The following is a 17,052-nucleotide window of genomic DNA, read 5'->3' as shown; positions in this document are numbered from 1 at the left end:
CACCCTTCAAACAGACCTAGGAGAAATTAAAATCGAATTGTTTTGTGAGCGGGCACCGAGAACATGTGAGGTAAGTGAACTCAACTAACTTTGGCTTCAGCTCACGTTAGTGAGCGTTGACGCTGCGTCACACGCTGCAGCTCTTTGGCTGCTTCTTCCATTCAAGTATTGGGATAAAAAAGTACTCATTATGCAAAATGACCCATATCAGAATAATGTATATAATATTGTTTACTTTATGAAATCAAAATGGAAATACTCAAGTAAAAGTACCGAATATTGTACTTAAGTGCAACACTTGCATAAATGTACATTTCATCAATGCAGTCTCTTTTAATATTCCTTGTTTTTAAATGATTTAACATGTTCATGTTTGTTTTTGTTGAAAATGTATTAAACACCCTTTGGGATAATAATGCTACTGTAATTTATAAAGGCCTAAAACGGGATTTACACTTTTTATTCTGCAAAGTCATGAAATATTCTAACATTAATATTTCACTATTTACAGAACTTTCTTGCCTTGTGTGCCAGTGGGTTCTACGCTGGCTGTGTCTTCCACCGCAATATTAAAGGCTTCATGGTTCAAACTGGAGATCCTACAGGTATGAGCTTGTTGTTACATCTGCTGCATATCATTCATCACTGAAAAAGCAGAATTCACATCCTCACCTGTTGTTCGTTATTTGTCGTATTTTGATTGAACCAGGCACAGGCAAAGGAGGAACAAGTATATGGGGTCGCAAATATGAAGATGAGTTCAGTGAGCACCTGAAAGTGAGTACCGACCTTTTCTCATTGGTTTGCTTACGTCAGCAAGAGATCTTGCCTCATATTTCCTCGAGGTTCATCACTCTTTAATATTGTAACCTTTGTGTTCTTTTGCTTTCTTTCATTTCAGCATAATGTAAGAGGAGTGGTCTCGATGGCAAACAATGGCCCCAACACAAATGGCTCCCAGTTTTTCTTCACATATGCTAAACAGCCCCATCTGGACATGAAGTACACGGTGTTTGGAAAGTATGCAACGTTTATACAGAAGAATATTTGTTATGTTAGATGGAAATAATACTTTTTGGAAAAACTGTTTTGGCTCGCTGGAAAGTTAGATTGTTTAGAATATATTTTATTGAAGCAGCTGACAGCGTTCTCTCTTCCGTGCGTAGGATTATCGATGGCCTGGAGACACTGGATGAGCTGGAAAAACTTCCTGTCAATGAGAAGACGTTCCGACCTCTGACGGAAACCCGGATAAAGGATGTGACGATTCATGCCAACCCTTTTGCTGGATAGACAGTTTCCTCTTCAAATAGGCCTCTAACACAAATGTGGACTGTGGTCTTTCAAATATGAAGTTTAGAGTACCTTTCCAAAGTTGAAATAAATAACTTGTCAGAGGCTAGAAATTAGATAGAAAGCCCCCAGGCGTCAACAATAAACACATGGACTCTAAAATTAACAAAATCACATTTTTGTACAAGCATTTTTCTAATAAGTATGTCTCTGCATCTTTAAGCTAAGCTAATGCTCTTTGCAATTTCTACCTTGGTATGCTTATTGTTGTTTGCATTGCAATTAAAGGTTAACTTGCTCTATTCATCTTCATAAATTCAGAGTTTAATCCAAAAAGAATGTGTCTGATTTTATACAGCGCCTGGTCTTTTTTTTTTTTTTTTTTTCCATGATGGTCAATGTGAATAAATTGTCAATGTTTTGTACTAAATAAAACGTTTGTAAATAATATGCTATTGTAATAATGTTTTTTGTAGCATAATTTAAAAACTTTTCCTGCGTGCAAAAATGTATATTGTTCATTGTCACCATTGCATAAGACATGACGCTTATGGCTGGGTTGGAGGTCTCAAAAAAAAGCGGCGCTGTCAAACCAGTGAGCCCCCATTACGTCATCACTAGTGGACGAAGCGTGTCTCGCTGGCTAAGTTTAGTTCATACAAAGTAGCGTTACATTAAAACAACACAGAAATGGCCTCAGACGATGCATTTAAAGTAAGTACATTGTTTTCCGTGTACTTTATTATTGCTTCTTTTTTTTTACTTCAACGAATTTACCTACAGTTCATCTGTTCGTCGTAAAGGTGACGTAACTGTGTGCACACCTGTTTCAGGTGTCCTCCCTGAAGGGGAAAGTGACCCTAATCACGGGGGCCAGCTCGGGCATCGGAGCGGGCACGAGCGTCCTGTTCGCCAAACTCGGAGCGCTGTTGGCTCTGACCGGCCGCGACGAGGAAAACCTAAAGAAAGTAGCCAAACTGTGCACCGACTGCGGCGCAGCAGAGGTAACCAACTCCCTGTGAGCTGGACACTGGTGGTGCGTGTGGGACTGGGATGAAATATTAACCAGAGTACAAACACTTTGACACTCTTCAGTAGAGTCCTTAGTGGGCCAAAGATGAGAATTATTATTGATGTTTTTATGAATGGAGTTTGGCGTAGTGATCCCTTTGTAGACTCGTAAACTTACAATCATCAAAGCCTCACACGTTAAGTTATAGAGGTCTAATAAGACAATATAAAACGACCATTTCTGACACATTTAAAAACATGCAAACATTACAAAGTGATTTGTTCAGTATTGTGTGTGAATATGATTATAAAACTTTTCCAAAAATGCCTGAAAGTTCAGAACATACTAACTGTGTGTGTGTGTGTGTGTGTGTGTGTGTGTGTGTGTGTGTGTGTTAGCCTTTGCTTGTTCCTGGAGACCTTACTGACGAGGAGACGGTGAGGAAGACTGTGGAGAAAACTGTCGCTCACTTCAGCAGACTGGATGTCCTCATTAACAGCGCTGGTATTCTCGCCATGGGCAGCATCGAGACATCAGACCTGGCTCAGTATGACCGGATCATGAACATCAATGTCAGGTAGGATTTATGAATATTTCTCGAAAAGGATTTGGGATTAGATTGTATTTTTTGTAATTTTTTTAAAATCAAAACTAAAGAAAATATATTGTATCCGTTTTATTTCAATACTATTTATCATTACAAGAAACAACCACGCGTTTTGAGTGGCAAGATAAATGGAGATAATTTAAAAGGAAATTAAGAAAAGAAAAAAAGATTAATGTTTGCTTTTCTGCATGAATCTCATTGTATTCACATTATGTGATCACGTTCGTTGACTAAATCTAGATATGACTATGTTCACCTCGTATGGATACACTGTGTGTGTATGCATGAATGTTTAGGGGCACGACTGACTGCAAGTCCTTCCTGTGGACACACGTGGGTCCGTTTGTAGTGGATTTGGTAGTTTTGTAGTTCCATACAGGACAAGCTCACTGCAAAGTTGTGCTCACTCACAGATTTCGCTATAAAGTTGTAACTAAGGGTATTTAGTCTTTACGTATATTATTGATCATTTCAGTGAGCATGTCCCATCACTTTTGTTCCATTTCCCCAGGTCCGTATACCACCTGACTCAGCTTTGTGTGCCCCACCTGATCAAGACCAAAGGCTCCATTGTCAACGTATCCAGCGTCAACGGGCAGAGATCAGTGAGTGTTACAGCGGGCCACACATTCACACCTACACCCGCTGCACGCCTTTGTGTCACAATGCTTAAAGCACTAAAAGTAACACTGCTTTCTCTCTCTAGTTCCCCGGTGTGCTGGCCTACTGCATGTCCAAGTCCGCCATTGATCAGTTCACACGTTGTACAGCACTTGGTGAGGAAGCCATTTTTTCCCTCTCCTTCTACTATGTAGTATGTTCAGCATTGCCAAAGTTCACAATAAATAACATGAGTCTTTTTTTGTTTCAGAGTTGGCATCAAAGCAAGTCAGAGTGAATTCTGTCTGGTAAGGGGTTTTATTCAAACAAAATAATTAATTAACATTTTGGATATACCTGTATGCAATTAGCTGATTTAGAAAGCATTGATATCAGTTGCTTTTGTTGGGAATGAAATCACTGATGCACCGTGTGTTGTATCTCTGCTCCTGCTGCACATCTGCAGCCCCGGTGTGATCGTCACAGAAGTCCACAAGAGAGCCGGACTAGATGAGGAACAGTATGCCCAGGTAACGCCTCACGTCCAATACTGGCATATGTTTTCCCTCAGAGGTTCTGTCACATCCTAGCATCTGATAGAACAGCAGACAATAAGCCAGTTTGTAATATATTGAAGAAACACTCCGTGTCTGTCAATCTTCTTCTTTTTCTTTTTTACCATCCAGTTTCTTGCAAAGTGTAAGCATACCCATGCCCTCGGTAGACCAGGGGAGGTGGACGAAGTGGCCCAAAGCATCGCCTTCCTGGCGTCCGATGCGGCCAGCTTCATCACTGGAGTCAACCTGCCAGTCGACGGGGGCCGCCATGCCATGTGCCCAAGATGAGATTGCGTATATTAAGATGCAGCAGTCTGCTAATATAGTTATTTCAACCTCCAATTCTGCCTGTGTTGTAGTTATTTTTAGTTGCCACTGAAACTGATCAGGGAGTTGTCAGAAAAAGAACACACAAAGGACACAGTTTTTCTCCGTGTTTACAATGCTAGCTGTCAGGATTGTAAAATTCATCTATATTTTTCTCACTTTGCCAAAAAAGAAAATGAAAGCTGCTTATCAACAAAGGTTTCAGACTTTTATTGAATTACCTGTTTGAGTCATGAGAGTTAATGCACGCAGCATAACATGTCTGCACAGATCAAACACACTGAGTTCCTGTGGTGGTGTGTGTTGTAAGAAATCCTCTGAGTTTATAGGTGGGCGGGACCAATCGCCATTGATGCACCTTTTCGAGTGACGTATGCATGAGCAGTAAATAATACAGACGGTAGCATCTTAAACTACAGTTGATTGTTTCGAACAAATTACTTGGAGAAAAAAAATATATATACAGACCGTAGAATCATTAACGTTCTAAATTACTTATAATAATAAATAAAACGTTGTAAATAGTATATTCTCTTTTTTTGTAGCATAGTAAAACAATAATGTCTGCTGTCAACCCCGTGTACGCCCAATGCAAGTGCAAACAAGAACGTATATTAATAACCGGGCAAATACAGACAAGAACGCATATCCCTCTGACTCGCTGAGCGAAGCAACTTCATACACACTTCATTACAACACAGAAATGGCCTCAGATGACGCATTTAAAGTAAGTCTACTTTGTTTGGTGTTCCGTTGTATCCGTGCACTTCATTATTGCTTCTTTTTACTTTAACGAGCTTAAACTACAGTTCAACTGTTCGTCTTAAAGGTGACGTAACTGTGTGCACACCTGTTTCAGGTGTCCTCCCTGAAGGGGAAAGTGACCCTAATCACGGGGGCCAGCAATAACAAATTATGTTCATTGCTTTTGGAACATTTGGCATTGTGATATGGCATAATAAAGATTGCATAATGCAATACAATTCCATGCCAATGAAATAAATTACAGTTGAATTATTACTTTATGTACCGGCTTTATCATATTTGATACCTATGTTTTCAAAACGATTTCACTATAAAATAAGGAACTAAACATTAAGTAATTATAGGTTGCTTCAACACAGTAAATATTCATATTGAAATTTCAGTAACACTATAAATGTTATTCTTACCGTTTGTTCTTCACAGAAAAAAAAGGAAGGCATTTGACACTGTTAATCATAGTGTTCTTTTGTCCAAGTTGCCCAGCTACAATTTCTCCTCAGGTACACTTAAATGGATTGAATCGTATTTGCTAAATAGATCACAGTATGTCCAAATACAGAACAATCAATCTTCTGCCCTCCAATTGTCCACAGGCGTCCCACAAGGATCTGTCCTGGGCCCATTGTTATTTTCTTTATATATCAATGATCTGCCATCAGCGTGTCCTGATGCCAATATCTAAATGTATGCAGATGACACTGTCATTTATTTGCATGGTAGCAAAATGGGACAAGTTGCAAATTAACTCACTAGCTCCATGGTTCATGTAACTGCATGGTTAAAGCAACGCTGTTTACAACTTAATGTATCCAAAACCGTATGTTTTTTTACCAAAACAAACTCTGGTAGTGTAGAGCCGCATGTTTTTGAATCTGGGGAGAAGCTACAGGTCGTACCTGAATACAAGTATCTTGGAGTACTTTTCGATTCCAAATTATCATTCAAATCTCGGGTGAAAAAGGTCTGTAATCGGGTCAGATTTAATCTATCAAACTTCAGGTTCACACGAAACTACATGTCAACAGAGGCAGCTAAGACATACATGCTTTCTATTGTTGTTTCCCATATCACTTCCTGTTTAACAACCTGGTCACAAGCTAGCACCACTACTCTAAAACCACTACAGGCATTGTATAAACGTACACTCCGAATCCTTGATAAAAAAAATCAGTTTGCTCTCATCATTGGCCTATACTAAAAAAATATAACTTGTTTAGTTGGGAGAACATGATTAAATATGTGCATGTCTGTCTCATGTACAGGGTTATACATGACTTGACCTCCCCTCCGCTCAAACAGTTTGTTATCACACAAACTACTGGATACCGGCTCACGAGGTGAAGCAACAGGGGATTGTATTATCCCACTCAGGAAAAGTGCTTTCAGTCAGACTGCATTTCCTGTACAAGCTGCACTAGACTGTGTGGTGGAAATTTTATTTAGAAGGCATTATTCTTAAACGTGTGGATCATTTGGTGAGGTCAGTTCGCCCAGACTGAACCAAGCCATCCTTGGGATGATAGCAGGTAGCAGGGGTATCTTTCTATTGTTTTGGATTCTTCTGTTTTCTTGTTTTCTTTCTCTGGGCTATCACTTTTCCTTTCTCAGGGCCGCGACCAAGCGGCAGGCGCCAGCTGGGTGACGTGGACTGTCCCCTGTCTGCAAGTGGATGACAGTGCGGGGGGGGGGGGGGGGGGATGTATAAAACTCATGTGAACTATTTTTCCGGGTCAGACCTCCGAACCATTTGTGGGGAAGAGCTCTGCCCATTCAGCTGAATTATTTCCAAGTTTATGTTTAGTAAATACTTCACGACATTTAAGTGTTTCACATCGCATTTGTTTTCCACCGAAGGAGATTGACAAATTAAATTTCCATAACAGACTGGAACTCTATTCCAGGGACTATTAGAGAACAACGGACATACAGTTCATTTAAGGCTCGATTAAAGAAATGGTTGGTTGGAGCCCAGCTCTGTCCGAACTAGAACGTAACTCCTCCTTACCGTCCTAAATCTGTCTGTGTTGTACTTTCCCTCTGTTTGTCTGTTGTCGGCTGTCTGTCTGTCTTGACTTTGCTGGCTGACCATCATTTACCTGCATACATGTCTTTTATTGTTGTTTAGCTGTGTCTGACTAATGGCCGTTTCTCAGTCAGTGTTCTTCTCTGTACTTGTGTTCTCGTGGACTTGTGAAACGTCATCAGTTGCGGCCCAAGTACTGTTCCAATTCAAAAGTCCGCTTCTCGCCAAGAACGGTGAAAATGCCCGGATGTGACTTGATCCGCCCATTTTACCGGGGATGCATCAGAGCAGACTTGAGCGTACTTGAGAGAGCCAATATCCCAGAATGCATTTCGGACCAGCAAACGGGACCGGTGAGCCCCGCAGCACCGGGCCGTCAGCGCTCTGCTGCCCGCCGAGAGCAGCCTGATCTCGGCTGGACTTTTTAAAATGATCCGCTGGCTCCGATGTCTCCGTATGGATTAAATATGAGATATAATTCTGTTTCGAGGATTTAACAAGCAATCATTATTATTTATTCACAGTCACATTAAATCAGTTTGACTGAGGGAAAGGTTAAGGTTTATAACTTAAGATTTCAACTTTTACTTTGAACTACAGCGGTGTCTTATTACATTTGACGGAATTGTTTGCAATTATATGTATATGTATATATATATATATATATATATATATATATATATATATATATATATATATATATATATATATATATATATATATATATATATATATGTATATATAAGTATATATATAACACATATTTATAAACATATAATATGTACAATTATATGTGTATCTATATAAATATATAAGTATATATATATATATATATATATATATATATATATATATATATAACACATTTATAAACATATTATATCTACAATTATATGTGTATCTATATAAGTATTTATATAAAATACATATTTATAAACACAATATATATATATAATGAGATGTGTATCTGTGTGTATATATACATATTTATTATATATATATATTTATAAACACAATAATATATACATATATACACACAATATATATATATATATATATATATATATATATATATATATATATATATATATATATATATATATATATATATATATACAATGATATGTGTATGTCTGTGAAACCAGTACAGAAAAAGCAGGGTTGTCATATTTTGTTTGACTGTAAAAATACTTTACAGTGACGAATCAGAGTTACTCATGACAACAACAGCTGAGGTGGTGACGTCATCAAGTCAGCTGCTGTTCCAATTGCAAAAAGACCGTCCTGCGTTCTCCTGTCTTTGAGAGTCTGGACTCCTAAGTAAAGACTCCAAGTCCAGACTCCAAAAGTTCACAAGTCCGTACTTGTGAGAAACGTATTTCACATACTCTGCATGCTTTTATGTTCTGTGCCTCTGACATGTTTTTTTGTGTCTAACTTGTCTCTATCTTGTCTTTAGTCAATTATATTTGAACATGGTTATCCCTCATTGTATTTGCTTTGTGTGTGTTGAATTTGTGAGCCTCTGTGTTGTCTTGTTAGTACTTGACAATGTCTCCTGAATGGGGATACTATGTATTTTAATATTCTCACTCATTCATTGTTTGTGCACGCATTGTAAAAGCAACAATATTTTATAACCTTGTATATTTCATCTTATTTCTGTGTTTAGGTTTGTTTTTTAACATCTGCCTCTCGGGACTACAGATCAAAAATAGCCTCTTGACTAATTCTGGCGCATTTACTGAAGTGTTTTTAACGATGTGCACTATCCCCTTATCAAATAAACCATTTAAAAAGGATATTTAATCTTCACTTATATTATTGATCATTTCAGTGAGTATGTCCCATCACTTTTGTTCCATTTCCCCAGGTCCGTATACCACCTGACTCAGCGTTGTGTGCCCCACCTGATCAAGACCAAAGGCTCCATTGTCAACGTATCCAGCGTCAACGGGCAGAGATCAGTGAGTGTTACAGCGGGTCACACATTCACACCTACACCCGCTGCACGCCTTTGTGTCACAATGCTCAAAGCACTAAAAGTAACACTGCTTTCTCTCTGTAGTTCCCCGGTGTGCTGGCCTACTGCATGTCCAAGTCTGCCGTTGATCACTTCACACGTTGTACAGCACTTGGTGAGGAAGCCATTGGTTTTCTCTTCTTGCTGAACATTTTTTTCTATGTTCAGCATTGTCAAAGTTTACAATAAATAGTTCTTTTTTATTTCAGAGCTGGCACCAAAGCAAATCAGAGTGAACTGTGTCAGGTAAGGGTTTTTTATTAAAAACGTCATGTATTTTATTGTGTTGAGTAATTGACTTCATTCTTATTTTGGATGTATGCAATTAGCTGATTTAGAAAGCATTCATATCAGTTGTTTGTGTTGGGAATGAAATCCCTGATGCACTGTATGTTGTATCTCTGCTCCTGCTGCACATCTGCAGCCCCGGTGTGATCGTCACAGAGGTCCACAAGAGAGCCGGACTAGTTGGGGAAGAGTATGCCCAAGTAACGCCTTATGCCCAATACTGGCAAATGTGTTCCTTCAGAGGTTCTGTCACAGCCTAGCATCTGATAGCACAGCAGACAATATAGTGTGAGCCAGTTCGCAATATATTGAAGAAACACTCTGTGTCTGTCAATCTTATTTTTCTTTTTTCCACCATCCAGTTCATTGCTGTAAGCATACCCATGCCCTCGGTCGACCTGGAGAGGTGGACGAAGTGGCCCAAAGCATCGCATTCCTGGCGTCCGATGCGGCCAGCTTCATCACTGGAGTCAACCTGCTCATCGACGGGGGCCGCCATGCCATGTGCCCAATGTGAGATTGTGTATAATAAGATGCAGCAGTCTGCTAATATAGTTATTTCAACCTCCAATTCTGCCTGTGTTTTACTTATTTTTAGTTGCCACTCTGTTTCGTTGCAGGTGATTGGACGGAGGTAAGAGGGAACCTTTGGAGGCTGGCTCTCTCTCTCTCGTCTCTCCAGCCATGCTGCACTTCACTGATCCTTGGGTGGTGGGGTTATTGAGCTTTCTGGGTAGTAGTAGGGGTGAGAAGCCCTTTTTGTTCAAACTTGTTTTCTCCTGTTACTGGTGGGGAGATGGATAAGATACCTGTACTTTATGTTTTTCCTTTGTGTGGGTTAGGGAAGTGAGGCTACTTTCAAAGATTGTTTTGTTTGATGTTTTGGGCCAGGCTCACCCTGATGGTTATTTGCTACCAATTTCACAATAAATATGAATTGTCCTTATTTGGGAGAAGGGGAGACCGAGCGTAACACACTGAAACTGATCGGGGAGTTGTCATAAAATAAATAAATAAAGAAAGACATTACTTTATTACTCTGTCTCCGTGTTTATGATGCTAGCTGTCAGGATTTGACAGTTCCAGGTGTGAAATGAATATTAGGAAGCTAAACACAGTTAAACTGTCACAAGTAGGCAGTTTAAATGCATCTTTATTTTTCTCACTTTGCTATTAAGTTTTCTTTGACCAAAAAGAAAATTAAAGCTGCTTATCAACAAAGGTTTCAGACTTTTATTGAATTACCTGTTTGAGTCATGAGACTTCATGCACGCAACAAAACATGTCTGCACAGATCAAACATTGCTCCTATAATCCTCTGAGGTTATAGGTGGGCGGGACCAATCGCCATTGGATGCACCTTTTTGAGTGACGGATGCATGAGCAGTAAATAATACAGACAGTAACGTCCTAAAATACAGTTGATTATCTCGGGACAAATTACTTGGATAAAAAAATATATACAGACCATAGAATCGTTAACGTTCTAAATTACTCAATTTTTCTTTTGTAAAACACGTTTGTAAATAATATAATTCCTATAATTGTCGCTTAATTAAAAGATTAAAAAATTCTGCGTGCCGAAATTAACATTGTTAAATGTCACCACTTCAAAAGGCTGATGCATAATAAGGCTGGGTTGGATGTACGCCCAACCTGTCTAGCCGGTAAACACCCAATACAAGTACAGACAAAATACAGACAAGAGCTTATATTGAGAGATCTCTCTGACTCGCTGGGCGAAGCAACTTCATACACACTTCGTTAGAACAACACATAAATGGCCTCAGACGATGCATTTAAAGTAAGTCTACTTTGTTTGGTGTTCCATTGTGTCCGTGCACTTCATTATTGCTTCTTCTTTTTTTACTTTAACGAGCTTAAACTACAGTTCATCTGTTCGTCGTAAAGGTGACGTAACTGTGTGCACACCTGTTTCAGGTGTCCTCCCTGAAGGGGAAAGTGACCCTAATCACGGGGGCCAGCGCGGGCATCGGAGCGGGCACGAGCGTCCTGTTCGCCAAACTCGGAGCGCTGTTGGCTCTGACCGGCCGCGACGAGGAAAACCTAAAGAAAGTAGCCAAACTGTGCACCGACTGCGGCGCAGCAGAGGTAACCAACTCCCTGTGAGCTGGACACTGGTGGTGCGTGTGGGACTGGGATGAAATATTAACCAGAGTACAAACACTTTGACTCTGCAGTGGAGTCCTTAGTGGACCAAAAGATGAGTTAACCATGTCGCGCCATTTGTATCGTACTTGCTAGCTTACATGAGTTTCAGAGGCCTCTTCGTAGCTAACTAATGTGCACATTAATGTGTACCTGAAAAACCTGTTGCATACGTCGTGTACATGTATTCTGTCACCTGCTGAATTTCCGCATGCACTGCAGGCAGTATTTCAATATGAATATTTAATGTGTTGAAGTAACCTATACTTGCTTAATGTTTAGTTCCTTATTTTATAGTAAAATCGTTTTAAAAACATAGGTATCAAATATGATAAAGTCGGTACATAAAGTAATAATTCACCTGTAATTTATTTCATTGGCATTGAATTGTATTACATTATGCAATCTGGATTATGTCGTATCACAATGCCAAATGTTCCAAAAGCAATGAACATAATTTGTTATTGTTTCTAAAATAAACATTGTTGTGATCAATACATTTATAGATATGCCTGATTTATCAAATGTGATACAAAAAATATCCCAAATGTTCCAATAAATGCTTTAATATATACAAAACTGAATTTTCTGAATATTATTTGATATGTCAGGCTTCACAGGATTAAATATTAGTAGAATTATTAAGATTCTACACTTGATGTTTTTATGAATGAGCTTGGCGTGGTGATCTGCTTGTATAGAAAGCCTCACACGCTCAGTTTAAGAGGTCTTCTATTTAAATATTGTGCCCCAATGCATTACTGCACCTAAGGGTAACAATGAATAAAACTTATTTTACGTGAACAGGTCAAAATGCTAAATGGGTGTTGTTTTGTTTTAAAGAACTGTAAATACAATTAGACAATAAAAAACGATCATTTCTGACACTGAAATACCTTCTGACACATTTAAACACATGTGAACATTACAAAGTTACTTGTTCAGTATTGTTTGAATATGATTTTGAAAAGTTTGTTTGTTTGTTTGTATTAGCCGTTGCTTCTTCCTGGAGACCTCACCGACGAGCAGACGGTGAAAAAGATAGTGGAGAAAACTGTCGCTCACTTCGGCAGACTGGATGTCCTCATTAACAACGCTGGTATCCTGGTCCTGGGCAGCATCGAGACATCAGACCTGGCTCAGTTTGACCGGGTCATGAACATCAATGTCAGGTAGGGTTTCAAACAGCTGGCATCTTAACCCTCCCGTTATGTTTGTTTTTTAGGTATAGCAGTGATGTTCCCGGGTCATGTTGAATCATCCAAAATTTGTCAGAAACCCACAAATTCTAATAAATATAGTTTGTACCTCATCGCCAACACCATTACTAACAATTCAATCAGTTTTTAGTGGAATGGAGTTATTCACCCCTCCATAGATCATAGTTCAATTAGGATAACTCACTTGTTTTAATGAAAAATACATCTTCAAACAATTGTTTAGGTACATTGGAAAAACCTAGATATAAATTGCATTAGTCTACCATAACATGTATCTTTTCCTAAATTTTATTTGCATTTTGAAACTATTTTTTCTCACGGGGTGATGTAGATAAATAGAGATGAGACACCTCTGCTGTTCAGGGTCCTGCACATATATGTTTCATCTCCCCTGCTAAGTGTGGGCCAAGTTTTCCCGAGAAAAAAAAGAAAAGGTTCCCGTCAAAATAGTATCTGTATTTCTCGCATAGTAGTAGTTAGAAAGAGAGTGTGCGTCTGAGATTGGGATGAAATGGGGCGTGTGTCACTGTCAGTCAATTAGAAATCCTATAGTACCTGTGACGCTACCCTAGCCTGCCTGCCTGCCTGCCTGCTTGTCTGTCTCCTACAGGTAACACACCTGGGCCTGGTGCTCCCCAGGAATAATGCTCCGCCTCTGGGATGGCCATCTCTCTCGCTCTCTATCACTGGGCATGGTCCGGGTGAGGCCAGCCAGGCGACAGCTGCATGATTTGTAACTGTTTTGGGGTTTTGAAACCCACCTTAGTTGGTGAATAAACCATGTTTTGCTTTGAACGCTGTGTCTCCCTTGCATCTTGTCACGGCGACTGAGCATGGGGTCCGTTTGTAGTGGATTTGGTAGTTTTGTAGTTTCATACAGGACAAGCTCACTGCAAAGTTGTGCTCACCCACAGATTTCGCTATAGAGTTGTAACTAAGGATATTTAGTCTTTACGTATATTATTGATCATTTCAGTGAGTATGTCCCATCACTTTTGTTCCATTTCCCCAGGTCCGTATACCACCTGACTCAGCGTTGTGTGCCCCACCTGATCAAGACCAAAGGCTCCATTGTCAACGTATCCAGTATCAACGGACAGAGATCAGTGAGTGTTACAGCGGGTCACACATTCACACCTACACCCGCTGCACGCCTTTGTGTCACAATGCTCAAAGCACTAAAAGTAACACTGCTTTCTCTCTGTAGTTCCCCGGTGTGCTGGCCTACTGCATGTCCAAGTCTGCCGTTGATCACTTCACACGTTGTACAGCACTTGGTGAGGGAGCCTTTTGTTTTCTCTTCTTGCTGAACATTTTTTCTATGTTCAGCATTGTCAAAGTTTACAATAAATAACATGAGTCCTTTTTTTATTTCAGAGCTGGCACCAAAGCAAGTCAGAGTGAACTGTGTCAGGTAAGGGTTTTTTATTAAAAACGTCATGTATTTTATTGTGTTGAGTAATTGACTTCATTCTTATTTTGGATGTATGCAATTAGCTGATTTAGAAAGCATTGATATCAGTTGTTTGTGTTGGGAATGAAATCCCTGATGCACCGTATGTTGTTTCTCCGCTCCTGCTGCACATCTGCAGCCCCGGTGTGATCGTCACAGAGGTCCACAATAAAGCCGGAATGGTTGGGGAAGAGTATGCCCAGGTAACGCCTCATGCCCAATACTGGCAAATGTGTTCCCTCAGAGGTTCTGTCACAGCCTAGCATCTGATAGCACAGCAGACAATATAGTGTGAGCCAGTTCGCAATATATTGAAGAAACACTCTGTGTCTGTCAATCTCCAGTTTCTTGCAGACTGTAAGCATACCCATGCCCTCGGTCGACCTGGAGAGGTGGACGAAGTGGCCCAAAGCATCGCATTCCTGGCGTCCGATGCGGCCAGCTTCATCACTGGAGTCAACCTGCTCATCGATGGGGGCCGCCATGCCATGTGCCCAATGTGAGATTGTGTATATTAAGAGGCAGCAGTCTGCTAATATAGTTATTTCAACCTCCAATTCTGCCTGTGTTTTACTTATTTTTAGTTGCCACTTGTTATGACTCAGAGCGTCATAAGAAGACGATGAACATTCATGCTGTTCACCTCCCTGCCTGAGGGGGTGCTGTTATATTGTTTTACATGCTTTGCTCTGTTTCTTTGCAGGTGATTGGACGGAGGTAAGAGGGAACCTTTGAAGGCTGGCTCTCTCTCTCTCTCTCGTCTCTCCAGCCATGCTGCACTTCACTGATCCTTGGGTGGTGGGGTTATTGAGCTTTCTGGGTAGTAGTAGTAGGGGTGAGAAGCCCTTTTTGTTCAAACTTGTTTTCTCCTGTTTACTGGTGGGGAGATGGATAAGATACCTGTACTTTATTTTTCTACTTTGTGTGGGTTAGGGAAGTGAGGCTACTTTCAAAGATTGTTTTGTTTGATATTTTGGGCCAGGCTCACCCTGATGGTTATTTGCTACCAATTTCACAATAAATACGAATTGTCCTTATTGGGAGAAGGGGAGACGCGTCATTATGCCCTATTCCCCTTGACCGGGCGTAACACACTGAAACTGATCGAGGAGTTGTCAGAAAAGAAAGAAAGAAAGAAAGGCATTACTTCATTACTTTGTCTCCGTGTTAACAATACTAGCTGTCAGGATTTGACCGTTCCGAAAAGAATATTAGGAAGCTAAACACAGTTAAACTGTCACAAGTCAGCAGTTTAAATGCTTCTAACTTTGCTATTACATTTTCTCTGACCAAAAAATAAAATGAAAGCTGCTTATCAACAAATGTTTCAGACTTTTATTGAATTACCTGTTTGAGTCATGAGACTTAATTTACGCAGCATAACATGTCCGCACAGATCAGACACACTGAGCTCCTGTACTGTGGTGGTGTGTGTTGTAAGAAATCCTCTGAGTTTGTAGGTAGGCGGGACCAAGAGCCATTGATGCACCTTTTTGAGTGACGGATGCATGAGCAGTAAATAATACAGACGGTAGCATCTTAAAATACAGTTGATTGTTTCGGACAGATTAATTGGAGAACAAAACATAACAAATACTGACCGTAGAATCATTAACTCTCTAAATTACTTATAAAATATGACCGATGCCTGGTTGTGAACTGAAAAGCTAACCAGAATTTAAATAAAATTTAAATAGAATCCACTGTAGATAATAAAAGGCTGCATACTTATAGACATTTACAGTTTGACAGATACAACAACTTAACTTATATAGTGTCAGACAGTACAAAGAATATTGAAAATGTTAAAATAATACCTTGAAAATATAATTTAATGAATTTGGCCTGCGTGTATATTTTACAATCTTCCCTTTTTTTTCTTTTTTTCTTTCTCGTTAAGCACATACGTAGCTTTGCCGAGAGCTTAAGAGTTTATCACACGAGTGTCAGCTGGTTGCAGCACCAGGCGTCACCGCCTTGTCACCCCGGATCATATCAGTCACGTCTTTTTCTTTTGCTGCGAGATGAGCGGTGCGGTACGAGGTAGCATCTTGACACTGTGGAGGGGCTTCCCGTGCACTGTAACCCGGACAGCAGCACACAGCAGTTGATTGTGTGAGGAGGGTGGGGTTAAAAAAGACTTACCTGGAGACCGCGCGCCTGTGTGTCTGAGGCACACTGCATACCTGAATGAGTGATGTGATGTTTCTAATGTATATATGCCTGAAGGCTGTGGAAAAATAACTATTGCACTTTATATTACAATATACAGTACATATACATGTATAAATAATACTTGAACATTAAAATAGGAGTTATTGCATTTGCAGATTTAACCGTCCCATATTTCTGTACAGATCTCTCTTTTTTTTTGCTAAATTGGGACATAGTCCGTGAAGAAAATATGATACAGCATAGGGTGGGACGTTCATATTACTGCCTTCCAAAAAAGGGGCGTTCGGGACAAAGGAGTCTCTGAGAGAAAAAAAAAGGAGCTTATTATTGTTTTCCATAGGCTGATTAGTGCTGGAAGTCTTATCTCTGCATTTTCAGCGGGCCTTCGTTCTCCGGTGCCCCCCTCTCCTGCTTCTGCAGTCCGAGCATATTTCGCGGGTAGAAAACGGCGGTCTGTTGTTCTGGAAACAACAGAAGCATCAGTCCCCTGTCCACCACCTCCCTCCACGGCGAGTACTCCCGGGGCCCCTCCACAGGGGG

General features: G+C 40.0%; 4 protein-coding genes across 6 annotated transcripts; all 4 read left to right on the top strand.

Moving 5' to 3' along the window:
• Positions 1-1,684, top strand: ppil3 (peptidylprolyl isomerase (cyclophilin)-like 3). The gene is made up of 5 exons (XM_079222490.1): positions 1-70; positions 512-605; positions 710-777; positions 902-1,020; positions 1,167-1,684. The coding sequence occupies exons 2-5, from the start codon at positions 581-583 to the stop codon at positions 1,291-1,293; spliced, it is 339 nt and encodes a 112-aa protein (XP_079078616.1). The 5' UTR covers positions 1-70; positions 512-580; the 3' UTR covers positions 1,294-1,684.
• Positions 1,685-1,955: 271 nt separating this feature from the next.
• Positions 1,956-4,556, top strand: LOC306740785 (3-oxoacyl-[acyl-carrier-protein] reductase FabG-like). Its single transcript, XM_079223015.1, has 8 exons — positions 1,956-2,007; positions 2,127-2,297; positions 2,704-2,882; positions 3,424-3,517; positions 3,619-3,688; positions 3,784-3,820; positions 3,979-4,042; positions 4,199-4,556. The coding sequence occupies exons 1-8, from the start codon at positions 1,984-1,986 to the stop codon at positions 4,355-4,357; spliced, it is 798 nt and encodes a 265-aa protein (XP_079079141.1). The 5' UTR covers positions 1,956-1,983; the 3' UTR covers positions 4,358-4,556.
• A 544-nt stretch (positions 4,557-5,100) lies between these two features.
• On the top strand, positions 5,101-10,652 carry LOC306740361 (3-oxoacyl-[acyl-carrier-protein] reductase FabG-like). Of its 3 annotated transcripts, none has more exons than XM_079222499.1 (6): positions 5,101-5,123; positions 9,058-9,151; positions 9,253-9,322; positions 9,417-9,453; positions 9,858-10,008; positions 10,116-10,652. In XM_079222499.1, exons 1-5 carry the CDS (start codon positions 5,110-5,112, stop codon positions 9,868-9,870), a joined length of 228 nt encoding a protein of 75 aa, XP_079078625.1. In that variant the 5' UTR covers positions 5,101-5,109; the 3' UTR covers positions 9,871-10,008; positions 10,116-10,652. The 3 variants fall into 3 exon arrangements, 2 of the variants coding, with proteins under 2 accessions (XP_079078625.1, XP_079078624.1); XM_079222498.1 differs by having other exon boundaries at positions 9,401-9,453; XR_013771049.1 differs by lacking the exon at positions 5,101-5,123 and having other exon boundaries at positions 8,839-9,151.
• A 546-nt stretch (positions 10,653-11,198) lies between these two features.
• LOC306740020 (3-oxoacyl-[acyl-carrier-protein] reductase FabG-like) lies at positions 11,199-15,477 on the top strand. The gene is made up of 9 exons (XM_079222123.1): positions 11,199-11,299; positions 11,437-11,607; positions 12,658-12,836; positions 13,897-13,990; positions 14,092-14,161; positions 14,262-14,298; positions 14,477-14,540; positions 14,682-14,836; positions 15,041-15,477. The coding sequence occupies exons 1-9, from the start codon at positions 11,276-11,278 to the stop codon at positions 15,042-15,044; spliced, it is 798 nt and encodes a 265-aa protein (XP_079078249.1). The 5' UTR covers positions 11,199-11,275; the 3' UTR covers positions 15,045-15,477.
• Positions 15,478-17,052: the final 1,575 nt, after the last annotated feature.

Source organism: Taurulus bubalis (genome assembly GCF_910589615.1).
Source record: "Taurulus bubalis genome assembly, chromosome: 8".
NCBI classification, from domain to species: Eukaryota; Metazoa; Chordata; class Actinopteri; order Perciformes; family Cottidae; genus Taurulus; species Taurulus bubalis.
The sequence above is the reverse complement of the archived record's forward strand: the minus strand, read 5'-3'. Positions and strand labels throughout refer to the sequence as shown.